The following is a 13,047-nucleotide window of genomic DNA, read 5'->3' on the forward strand; positions in this document are numbered from 1 at the left end:
CCCAAGCTAGCTTGATCAGCTAACTCCGCATGCACTTTGGGATCCAGCTTGGCTGGGCATCACTACTGTGTGGCGCATTTCCACCACGAGCCGCGGAGGGGTGTTGGCCCTGACTGAAGGCCTTGACGTTTGACTTTGCATTTCCCAAATACTGAGCAAAATCCCTCCACCCGAAGCCTACTCTGGGGGCCCGCGCGACATTTTAGATTGAGGTGACTAATTTTCTTCTTCCTGTTTCCCGCTTACACAGTGATGAGGAAGGCGGAGAGGAACTTCGGAAACGATCGCTGCATCTGCCGTTCACCTTCGCCACGGGGGAGGCCTTGCTCTACCAGGCAGTGTGCTCCAACCCGGGCCTCCCCGACCCCTGCCAGGCCAAGGGGAGGAGCGGCAGGGGGAGGAAGAGCACCTCTGGCAAGGCCGAGAAAGAGCAGAGGAACGTGGACCCCAGCTCCCTTCTGGGCGCCATGATGCGGCAGGACGAGTCCGTGTATGTCTGCCGCCCGGCGCCGGAGCCCAAGTTTTCCTGCAGTGGTGGTTTCTTCGGCGAAGCCGGCAGCTCGGGTGGCGCGGCGGGGGGCGGCTGGCTGAGCGGCGCCGGCGAGCTGGACCAGCAGGGGGTTCACGCCGGGCAGCTCGACCCCTTGCTGTCCACCCTGGACTCCCTCAACCTGGCCGGCGAAGACAACAGCCTGAACAGCGACTTGTTCAGTGCGCTCGAGAGCCTGGGGCTCGGCGCCGACGACTTGGAGCTCCTCCTGTTCGACGAGAGGATGGTGAGGTTGGACACCGGTCCGGAGTACATACCGTCGCTGAACGACATCTTGACCAACGGGGAGATTCTGTCCTACGTCCACGACTCCATCGTGGCCAAAAACGACCAGGAGCTCCCTGGGACCCAGCAACCGTACCCGGCGCCCGGTTTCCCCCAGCCCCTGACCGCAAACTCCCTGGTGTACCCCCCCAGACCCCCGGGGAAAGAGGCCCAGTATCCCTCTCAGCATTTCTGTCGGCACCAGCAAGCTTTCCACCCGGCCCAGCAGGCGCTGGAGCAGCTGGACCTCCTGCTCCCGGCCCAGCAGGACAACCAGCCCTGGGGTCAGCACTCAGACCCCGGTGACGGACGGCAGGCTCAGCTGACCCAGGAGGAGCCCGCCCACCCGCAGCTCAAAGCGCACCTGCAGGCTCCCTGCCAGGCGAAACCAAAAGCCCCCGAGCAGCAGCTCTTCGTCAACGGGATGCACCCTCACTGCCCGACAAACTCCGGGCTGAGGGCCGACCATCGATGGCCGGATTACAGCTGCCAGTCGGCGCTCGACCAGCTTGTTTCCTGCAAACTGGATCACCTCGCAGGCTACGGCGCCGTTCAGAAGCTGGATTCCTATCAGCCGCTGCACTCCGCGTGTCCGCCTCTTGCTCCCAGCGGGATCGTCCCGAGCCCAGCTTCTCACATGGGCGGGGTGCCTTGCATGGAGCTAACGATGAATGGGGGGACCGACAACAGTGGCCAGTCTCACGGTTTCCTCGCCACATCGTCTACTTATCAGACCTTCCCACAGAAGCAGCAGATTCAGGGAACACCCCTCTGCCAGTACCAGCCCTTGAACCCTTCCAGTCACCCGTTTGCAGACCTGTGTCCGGAACAACTGCAGCCCGTGGTGGACCCTTATGGCTTTTTACCACCGTCGGTATCTCAGGACAATTCCCACAAGGTAACCAAACTCCAGCTCCCACTTGGCTTGCAATCTTATATGCTCATATCAGTTTGAGAAGGACGTTGATGGTCCCGGGTCGGGGGGGAGGTAGGTACAGGATGAGATGTTCCTGTCCTGAGGCGCCTGTCCTCCTGGGGCTGGATCTCCGATTGTCACGAGGTTGAGCAGTTAAATGGGGAGCATGCTTGTTGGCATTTGGGAGCATCCCTGCTGCAAAATATGTTGTCAGCAGGTTCAGGGGGATGGGAGAGAGTCCGTGACATGAAAACAGAAACAAGTCCAGCAGCGTCGGTGGGGAGGGAGAGAGAGTTAACGTTTCGATTCAAATATGACTCTTCTTCAGAGAGAGGGCATGATGGGATACGGCTCGAAGCCTCTGGAAGGAGCAGGCCCCGACCGGAATATGACCTTTCCTTGTTCCCAAGTTTATTGCTGAAAAAGGACATTTTGTCGAAGCTTTTTTGTCTTGCGCTCATCAGGACAGTCGCAAGAATATCAATGTCGGGGGAAGCAACAACTTTGGACTTTATTGTCCTGATGAGTGCAAGATGAAAAGCTTTGACAGAATGTCTCTTTTTCCAGCAATACTACCAAACGGCTATTTGTATTCCCAAGTCTCTTCCGTTCTGAGCTTAGGATTGACGAGCAGAGCTTGACCATTGAGCGGGACATCTCCTTTGTGGGGCTGGTGGACGGGGAAGACTCGCTTTGCAGCAAGATCCTACTCTCATCCTGTTGGGCAGAAAGACTGAGGGCTTTTTTTTTTACTGGAACTTACTGGATGGATTTGTACCCCGCCAGCTGTCCCTCTGCCAGTTTTAATGGAGATTAAATTCAGGCGATGGGTGTAAAACAGCATTTTACCCGACCCTACCAATTTCCAGACAGGTGAGTTGGACTAAAATTGCCCGCCAGGGACGGGATTGAGATTAACCCCAGAATCGTTTGACAGGGAGCCTTCCGCAAATGGAAGGAAATTTTAATTCCAATTCTGCTGTTGCGTTTCTCAATATTTCAGCCAGCTGTGTGGTCCCGTTGCAAAAAAATAGAATTGCTGTTGCCGAAGGAGCAGTAGATGAGGGAAGGAGAGGGTGGGGGCAGAGGACAGATTATGGAAGTACCCCAGATGCGAGGGTGCAGGTTTGGGAATGTTACATTTGGTTGACGTATAATACAGCTGTTCACAACCACAGAACTGCGTCCAAACAACGACTTAGATTCATATAGCGCCGATAACGTCATAAAACATCCCAAGCTGCTTTCGAGGAGTATTATAAAGCAAAATTAGACACTTAACCCACAAAAGGAGATATCAGGGCAGATGGATAAAGCTTGTTCAAAGAGGTAGATTTAAAGTGCATCTTAAGGGAGATATAGAGGTGGAGGGTGGAGAGGTTTATAAGAACATAAGAACCAGGAGCAGGAGTAGGCAACTCAGCCCCTCGAGCCTGCCCCACCATTCAAGACGATCATGGCTGATCTAATTTCGGCCTCAACTCCAATTTCCCGCCCTCTCCCTATAACCTTTCAACTCGTTACTAATTAAGAATCTGTCTATCTCCTCCTTAAATATTTGGGGAGGGAATTCAGGGCTTAAACACAGTCACCAATGGTGAAAAGATTAAAATCGGGGATGCTTAAGAGGCCAGAGTTAGTTAAGCGCAGATATCTGGGAGCCTTTTGGGGTTGGAGGGGATTACAGAGATCAAGAGGGGGTAGGGCCATGGTGGGATTTGGAAACAAGGATGAGAATTTTAAAATCAAGGAGGTCGTGCCCTCAGTAAATGCAACAGCAGAATTGGAATTAAAAGTTCCTTCCATTTGCTGGTGTGAGAGGTTCCACATGAAATGATTCCGGGGTTAATCTCAATCCTAGTGGGAATGTGCCCACCACATCAAGCTACCCAACTCAGCACTTTGCCATCTCACTGAAGAGGGGCCAGGCCCCCATTCACCTGGTGCGGGCAGTGTAAAAATGTCACAGGCCGGGATTTTCCGGTCATGCCAGTTGGTGGAGGGGAGTGGAAAATCCCGCCCACAGTGTGTCGCGTTGTTTGGAGGGTTCAGGGGCAGTGTTGAAGTGGCCTCAACCTGTATCTGACTGGGGCTACACCGGATCTGGAACTGCTCCTTAACTCCCTCTGAATGCAGACGTTTCCCAGGGCGGGGCTGCTGTCAGCAGGTCCCGGGATTGTGAGGTCCCAAATAGAAGTGGCCATCAATTAGCCCTTCCACTTATTGGAGCTCTTCATAAAGTCGGGGAAGAAGTTAGTATTGCGATGACCGTTTGGCACAGAAGCCAGCCTGAGGGGTTCCCTGAGTCACTCGTGGCTTGGGGCATGGGGAAAGTGGTCTAGGTTCCGTCTGCTGTTCAGTCCCCTCTGGCTGGGATGTTTGTGTGGACTTGCACAGGACCTGATTGTACCAGAATGGCACTCGCTGTCGTTCCAGAATTAAGAGCTGTCACTCGGGTAAGGAATCAGAGGGAATGCTGGCTCTCACAAACCCTACCCAAACTCTAGTCAGCACCTGGAGAAGAGAAAACTGGGAGCGCAAAGGGGAACAGGGGAGGCGGTGATGACGTGGTGGTATTGTCATTGGCCTGGTAACCCAGAGAGCCAGGGTAATGCTCTGGGGACCTGGGTTCGAATCCTACCACAGCAGATGGTGGAATTTGAATTCAATAAAAATCTTGAATTAAAAGTCTAATGATGACCATGAAACCATTGTCAATTGTCATAAAAACCCATATGGTTCACTAATGCCCTTTAGCACAAGGAGTCTGTTCAACAGTGAGGGCCAACAGAACAGAGCCTGATCTCATCCTTACCTCAAGTGCAATGTAGAAGTTGCTCTAGCTGTTAATGTGCGTGTAGCAGTCAGGAAAGGCAGCCTGGCTGACTTACTACTTACTACCCCTCCTCTTAACCCAGGGGCACTCCCTTTAGGGAAGGGAATCTGCCATCCTTACCTGGTCTGGCCCACATGTGACTCCAGACCCACAGCAATGGGGTTGACTCTTAACTGTCCCCTGAGCAAGGACAGTTGGGGATGGGAAATAAATGCTGGCCTAGCCAGCGATGCCCACATCCCATGAATGAATAAAGAAAGCAAACATTTTACAGCGAACCAAACAGTGGTCACCGCAACACAAAACAGCCATTCATCAGCTTGCAGGTACTACAGTGATCCAGCAAGTGCTATTTGAACTCACACCCCTAATGTCCCATGGTGTTTTATGGGAGTACTACCATCAAAACAAAAATTGACACTGAGCCACGTTAGGAGATATTAGGGAAGAACAGGGATGTTATAGAGAGTGTCTTAAAGATAGAAAGAAAGGTACAAAGGTGCCCACATCTAGCAGAGGGTTCATTAATGTGCCGTACATGCTCTGTTCCATCTCTTCAGGAGCTTAGCAACCAAACTAGAGCGGCCCCTTCAAGAAAAAGAAAACAAAGATAGCCTTGCATTCCTATAGCGCCTTTCGTGATCTCAAGTTGTCCCAAAGTACTTTATAAATACATCTGAAGCGTTGTGTGTTATAATATAGGAAACGCAGCAGCCAATTTGCACACAGCAAGCTCCCACAAGCAGGATAAATATTGGCCAGGACACTGGGGAGAACCCCCCCCCCCCCCCCCCGCTACTCTTTGAAATCGTGCCGTGGGATCTTTTGCATCCTGTGAGAGGGCAGACGGGGGATTCGGTTTAACGCCTTACCTGAAAGTGGCCTGCCTGGCAGTGCTGCAGTCCCTCGGTTCTGCACAGCGTCAGCCTAGATTTTTCTGTTCAAGTCTCTCGAGCGGGACTTGAACCTTCTGACTTAGGAGCGACTAGCTGAGTCACAGCTGAGACCAGAGAGATAAGATTCAGTTTTAGTGATGAAGCAGGCAGCCCTTTGTGCCAGGGGCTTGCCATTGGCACATGCAGGGGGCGCTGCCCCAACATCATGACCACTTTAGGTTGCAATCCAATTTCTAGGGTACTGTGCCCTAACCCTAACCTCACCTGTCACAACGCAACCAACATAAATATGTTTCTATTTTCATCCCGGGAATCCCTTTTGGAGTTAGACAATTGACTTAGTGCCAATTTCTGCCACAGCATTGGGCAGATTTGTGCCGTGTAGCTGTGTATCCCTATGTCGAGACATCCCCAAGGTGGTTTTAATTGAGGTTGCTACAGACAGAGGAGTTCCTCCTGTTTGACTGGATACATTTGAACCCCAGCTCCAGTTCACACCTGTGAAAACCTCACCAGTGCAGTTAGATTTCACAGGCATTGAGAAGTCTCTGTGGTACGGAGGTCTCTTGCAGTCTCGTGGTCCCAGAAATGTAAGCTATGTCTGAATTTGCTTCCAAGTGCTATGGAGCCAAGTGCTTTCACACAGTTACAGCATCTGTTCAGGTGTATTGAGGATTCGCGTAATGGGCCAGCATTTCCATCCTTGTGTCTGGCCGGTTAAATCTGAAGTGACACGCAGAGAGCTGCACAGCATCGCTTTCCCGATGGACTCCAAGGCTGCGGAGTTCGGGAGAGTAAGCCTCACCCTCCCTCGCCGGGACAGGAGGGGAGAGTGTGAGTGGCGAGTTGCTCTGTCCCATGCTCAACTTCAGTGCTGACCTGAGACCTGGACAGAGCAAGTTTGGAGCCATTGCTGGGGAGTGGCTGGTGCAGTAAAAGGGGAAAGGAGAGTCTCGTTTGAATACCTCCTGAGCTATACAGGCTTAGGCTCGCTGGGCTGAGTTAATTCACCTCGGCTGGGGCAGTGCCCCTGGGTTAAGGGGAGGGGTAGTGAGTAGTAAATCAGCCAGGCTGCCTTTCCTGACTGCTACTCGCACATTAACAGCTAGAGCAACTTCTACATTGCACGTCAGGTAAGGATGAGATCAGGCTCCGTTCTGTTGGCCCTCACTGTCGGACAGGCTCCTTACTGGGCCCCACACAAGCAGAATGGTAACTAAGGCGAATTGGCGACAGGGTGTGACTTCCTCGGAAGGTGGTGTCCGAAGGCAGCGGGCGCAAAGCTTTTCGAGGAGGATAACCCCAGTTCAGTGAGGTAAAAGCAAAATGCTGCAGATGCTGGAAACCTGAAACAATAACGGAAAATGCTGGGGGGAAAAAAAAAACCCAGCGGGTCTGTCAGCATCTGTGGAGAGAGAAACAGAGCTGGAGTCCGTGTGACCCCTCTTCAGAATCCCGACCCCCCCCCCCCCACCCAATTCAGGCTTAGCGAACAGCCTCGCTGGCGGGTGCCAGACACCAGCTCCGGGTCCCAACCGCTCCCATTCCAAGTTTGTATCAGCAGCCTGGTTCATTGTAGCAAAACCTAATCTCACACATCTCTGCCTTCTGTGACCCTGTTTCTAGGCGGAGAGCAGCTGCGATTTGAACAACGGAGACCCGGCGTTCCCTGGAGGCTGCATATATCCCAACGGGAGCACGGTGCCCTCGGACAGACTGCACCCGACTGCGGGAATTCACCCAAACCCCCCCACCACTGGCTATTACCTTCAGTGACATCCAGCCAGGAGGTCAGCTCAGGACTAGCTCCAGGACCGCCAAGCGTGCCAAGTTGGCAGATTTCTGTGATGTGACACAAGGCGCTCCTGGGTTTGAAACCGTGACCTCTTCAACCTCCTCGGGCTACATCATGGGGGAGCGGCGCGTGGGGTTTCCAAACCAGTACCTTTCTCGATTAAAAACAAAAAAAAACCAAAAAAATTTGTGGCCACCAAAGGAACCCAGGATGGTGTTTATGAAAGAAAATGGCTTCAGTTATTCTGACCCAAAGGAAAGGCGCTACAAAAGCAGTTGCCTCTGGTTCCCGTTGTGTAACCTCCTCTCTCGCTGGTTAGAATGAGGCGCCTGGAGACTTTGGAAGGTTGAAGGCTGGCTGGGTCGGCCGACCTCGGCTGCAGTGTGCACTGAGAGACGAGAGCCAGCCAGAAAGAGCTCGGCCGTTCCCCTTGGGCCCTCTGGCTGGGAACTGGGTGCCGGTGGTTTTGGCATTCCCTCCGCCTGGGTCGCTGCTGATCCCGCTCGTTCTCCTGAGGGGGACAGGGGAGGACTTGGGTTGGGTTCCGGTGGAATGGGACCTCAGTCCGCACCTTTGAAAATGGTGGGAGACATCACCGAGCCAAATGAAGAAATCTCCTCCGATATCTCAGAGCAATTAAAAGTCAAGTATCAGCGCCATCGTTTTTCACGTTTAACAGAGTGAAGGTTGCAAATGGCCATCTCTCAGCAGCAGTTAAACCCTGTAATATTATTTTGCTTAATGATGTTGAACAATTTTTTTTTTAATCACTTCAAACAGGCAATGCTCTGCTTAGGTAAAGAAACTTGCTATACAAGGACAATCCTGCAACTTGAGCCTTTTAAGTTTCAAGAAGAGACTTGCAAAGCTGAAGTTGATATTTTTGGGTGGGTGGTGGGGGTTGGGGGGAAGCTGTATAAAGCCCTGGTTGCACCACACCTGGAGTAAGCATGTTCAGTCCACACTGACTGCAGCAGTTCAAGAAGGCAGCTCACCACCACCTTCTCAAGGGCAACTAGGGATGGGCAATAAATGCTGGCCCAGCCAGTGACACCCACATCCCGTGAATGAATTGGGTAGCACACCTCAGGAAGGGTAGACTGGCCTTCAAGGGAGGGCAGCATAGATTGACCAGAATGATACTGGGGTTAAAAGGGTTAATTTATGAGGACAGGTTTCATAGACTAGGCTTACCTTCCTTTGAGTGTGGAAGATGAGGGATGATCTAATTGAAGGGTTTAATATATCGAAGGAGTTAATAAGGTAGATAGAGTGAAACTATTCCCTCAAACCCAGAACAGGAGGTCATAACTTTAAGATTCAAGTCAGGCCATTCAGCGATGATGTCAGAAAAGCTCTTCCTCGCACAAAGGATAATGGAAATCTCGAACTCTCTCACCCCCCCCCCAAAACACTACTAAGGTTGGGGGTTAATTGAAACTGAGTTGGATAGAATTTTGTTCGGCAGGGGAGTAAGGCTTATGGGGCCAGTGGGTAGAGGGAGTTAAGATAATAATCAGCCATGATCTAATTGAATGGTGGAACAGGCTCAAGGGGCTGAATGGCCTCCTATTTCTAAAGGAAGATCGAGGGATGGAACGAATGTTGCAATGCCGAGGGCATAGATCCATGTTGTCTAGTTGGCTTGGAGTGTGAGGATAAAAAGGACTGGACTGAAGTTAATGAAAAACACATGGAGAAAAGAGATGGCAAGAGGTTTCTCCCCACAATAAAGTACTGGATATGTTGCACAAAGATACCTGAGATTGAAATGAATGATGTTTTCAAAAAGGGGCAGCAGAAGCATCAAGCTGAATTTAATGGCCCTGATGGAGATCCTGCCCAGCCACATGAAAGACAGCGATTACCCGGCTGTCGCCATTTCCAGCAGCTGGGATGAAATGAAATGGATTTCAGACAGTCTACTGGCTACTGTCAGGGACTCCCTGGCCATTAAACACAAAAACAGCTGCCTCCAAGGTCTGCAGGCCAATCATCTTCAGTCCCAGCTCTGCCAATGGGAATCATTGACCATAAGAAGTAGGAGCAGAAGTAGGCCATTCAGCCCATCGAGTCTGCTTCACCATTCAATGAGATCATGGCTGATCTGATAATCCTCAACTCCACTTTCCTGCCTTTTCCCCATAGCCCTTGATTCCCTTACTGATTAAAAATCTGTTTATTTCAGCCTTGAATATACTTAATGACCCAGCCTCTACAGCACCTCTGTGGTAAAGAATTCCACAGATTCACTACCCTCTGAGGGACGAAATTCCTCCTCATCTCTGTTTTAAATGGGTGCCCCCTTACTCTGAGATTATGCCCTCTGGACTTTCCCACAAGGGGAAACAGCCTCTCAGCATCTACCCTGTCAAGCCCCCTAAGAATCTTATATATTTCAATAAGGTCGCCTCTCATTCTTCTAAACTTCAACCTACCCAACCTCTCCTCATAAGAAAATCCTTCCATACCTGGAATCAACCTAGTGAACATTCTCTGGACTGCCTCCAGTGCCAGTATATCTTTTCTTAAATAAGGGGACCAAAACTGTTCACAGTATTCTAGGTGTGGTCTAACCTTGGCCTTGTATAGTTTTAGCTTCCATGTTCTAGACTTCCCTATTTTTAAACTCTATTCCCTTTGAAATAAAGGCCAACATTCCATTTACCATCCCGATTACCTATTGAACTTGTATGTTAGATTTTTGTGATTCATACACAAGGACCCCCAAATCCCTCTGTGCTGCAGCTTTCTGCAGTCTTTCTCTATTTAAATAATATTCAGCTCCTCTATTCTTCCTGCCAAAGTGCATAACCTCACATTTTCCCACTTTATATTCCATCTGCTAAGTTTTTACCCACTCGCTTAACCTGTCTCTATCCCTCCGTAGACTCCTTGTGTCACCCTCACTACTTGCCCTCCCACCTACTTTTGTGTTATCAGCAAACTTGGCGATAGTACATTCATTTCCCTCATCTAAGTTATTGATATAAATTGTAAATAATTGTGGCCCCAGCACTGATCCCTGTGGCACTCCATTAGTTACAGGTTGCAATCCTGAAAACGCCCCCCCCTTATCCCAACTCTCTATTAGTTAGTCAATCCTCTAACCATGCTAATATACTACTCCAATACACTGAGCTCGTATCTTATTGAGTAGCCTTATGTGTGGTATCTTATTGAACACCTTTTGGAAATCCAAATATCTTACATCTACTGGTTCCCCTTTATCTATGCTGCTTGATACCTCCTCAAAGAATTCTAATAAATTTGTCAGGCATATTTCCCCTTCATGAAGCCATGCTGACTCTGCTTGATTATATTATGCATTTCTAAATGCTCTGCTATTACATCCTTTATAATAGACTCCAACGTTTTCCCAATGACAGATGTTAAGCTAACTGGCCTGCAGTTACCTGTTTTTAGTCAGTTAGTTTTACCAGTCCCATTGCTGGGACTGCAGCGGATCCCATACCAGAAGGATCACTAGAGGTCCTGGAAGCAGAGTCAGTGGGGCTGACTCACTGAGGCCAGGCAGGCAGGTCCTGGGAAGGCAAGGTGAAGGGGTGCAGGCAGCTTTCACTGAGTAATAATGAGGGTCCAGGATGAGTGAGCTCAGTTGGGGCACTATAATTGCAAAGGAGAGGAAAAATCAACCTGAAACCCTGTACTTGATCACTAACCAATGTGTCTATGTGTCAGTGCACGTGGCCATTGGATAGAGGCAACTTCTGATTGGCCGGGTAAGGCTAGATTCTGATTGGCCGGGTGAGTATAGATTATTGGCTGGGTGAGAGTAAACTGGGATTGGCTGAGTGAGATGTGAATGTTTGGTGTGTGTGTGTAGATTGTGACTGACTGGGTGAGTGTAGATTGTGATTGGCTGGGTGAGATGTGACTGTTTGGTGTGTGTGTGGAGGTTGTGATTGATTGGGTGAGTGTAGATTGTGATTGACTGGGTGTGTATAGATTGTGATTGACTGGATGAGAGTAAATTGTGGTTGGGTGGGGGAGTGTAGACCGTGATTGCCTTGGTGAGTGTAGATTGTGATTGGCTGGGTGAGTGTAGGTGTGATTGGCTGCTTGAGTGTAGACCGGGATTGCCTTGGTGAGTGTAGATTGTGATTGGCTGGGTGAGTGTAGGTGTGATTGGCTGCTTGAGTGTAGACCGGGATTGGCTGGGTGAGTGTAGATTGTGATTGGCTGGGTGAGTGTAGACCGGGATTGGCTGGGTGAGTGTAGACCGGGATTGGCTGGGTGAGTGTAGACCGGGATTGGCTGGGTGAGTGTAGACCGGAATTGGCTGGGTGAGTGTAGACCGGGATTGGCTGGGTGAATGTAGATTGTGATTGGCTGGGTAAGTGTAGATGTAAGTGGCTGGGTGACTGTAGCTGTGATTGGCTGGATGAGTGTGACTGGGATCGGCTGGGTGATATTTTATAAGTTTACATTCTGAATCAAATGGCAAGGAAGCTTCTATTACTGTTGTGGCTGAAAACACGTAATTCAGCAAAAACCAAGAATAAAATTCCTCTAAAGGACTTCTAAATGGTTTCCAGGACCGATTCCAGGGATGAGCAACTTCAGTTATTTGAATAGATTGGAGATGCTGGCGCTGCTCTCCTTACGGAGGAGAAGGTTGAGAGAAGATTTGACAGAGGTGTTCAAAATCATGATGGGGCTGGACAGAATTGACAGGAGGAAGCTGTCCCCATTAGTGGAAGGATCAAGCCCCTAATACAGAGATTCAGGGTAAACCCATGATGCACAATCACCACAATGCGCCAACATCTTGCCAGCATGCCATCGTGTCACTATCACCAATTCAACATACAATGTTCTAAGAATCTGCGGATTTTATCTCACCCGTCTTCTTTTTGAAATCTGCAACAGTAATACTCCCTGTAATTATCCTGACAGCTCTCTGAGTGGCTTTATTGAAGGTACTTTAGTAGGGGTCAAGGTATTCCAATGGTTTTGACACTGAGTTTTTGTGTCTTCTGATGGGACGAGTGGAAGTCTCCTGGATCTGTTGGCTGCCATCCTCTTTGGATAATACAGGTTTGGGCAGCCTCAGTCTGGTTGCTGGTGGGAAACCAGCCCACGCCACTATTGGCACCAGGTTGTCCAATAGGCTGGTTTAAGTCGGAGGTGGTGCATTGAGCTGTGTCCTTCTGAAGCTGGAGTTTCAAGCAGGTTGTTGGGACAGAGCAAAAGGGCTTCAACATCACACCCAGGTGGGCAATGCTGGATTTTAAATGCTCCAGTTGATCACACTGAATATAAAAGCCCTGGATGTTTTGCCATCTCATTACAAAGGGTGAGGCTGCCTTACCACAGGAGTCAAGAGTTGAGGCTCTACAAAAGGCTTGTGAGAATGCCTAGGATGATCCCAGGTTTGTCTCCTTTGTCAGCTTGTTTGATCTGCTCAAGATGACAATCATCCTCAACATGCCTCCAGTTAAGAATGGGCTTTACTGTGAATAAGTAAATATATAGATATATACACACTCTTCAATAAATATATATATAAGATCCTGAACGGCCTTGACCAGGTGGACATAGAAAGGATGTTTCCTCATGTGGGTGAGTCCAGAATTAGGGGCCACGTTTTTAAAATTAGGGGTCACCCTTTTAGGACAGAGACGAGGAGAATTTTTTTCTCAGAGGGTTGTGCGATTTTGGAACACTCTGCCTCAGAAGGTGGAAGGCGGGGGCGGAGTCATTGAATATTTTGAAGGCAGAGGTTGACAGATTCTTGTTAGGCAAGGGAATCAAAGGTTATCGGGG

The 13,047-nt window shown here is 49.9% G+C and overlaps 1 protein-coding gene across 1 annotated transcript in view; it reads left to right on the forward strand.

The window, feature by feature from the left end:
• The window catches only part of ahr1b (aryl hydrocarbon receptor 1b), a 251,541-nt gene extending 243,550 nt beyond the window's left edge, over positions 1-7,991 (forward strand). Inside the window, exons 10-11 of the mRNA XM_041200813.1 lie at positions 251-1,712; positions 7,089-7,991. Coding sequence (XP_041056747.1) covers positions 251-1,712; positions 7,089-7,238 — 1,612 coding nt within the window. The 3' untranslated portion in view covers positions 7,239-7,991. The remainder of the gene's footprint in view (positions 1-250; positions 1,713-7,088) is intronic.
• Positions 7,992-13,047: the final 5,056 nt, after the last annotated feature.

Source organism: Carcharodon carcharias, chromosome 12 (assembly GCF_017639515.1).
Source record: "Carcharodon carcharias isolate sCarCar2 chromosome 12, sCarCar2.pri, whole genome shotgun sequence".
NCBI classification, from domain to species: domain Eukaryota; kingdom Metazoa; phylum Chordata; class Chondrichthyes; order Lamniformes; family Lamnidae; genus Carcharodon; species Carcharodon carcharias.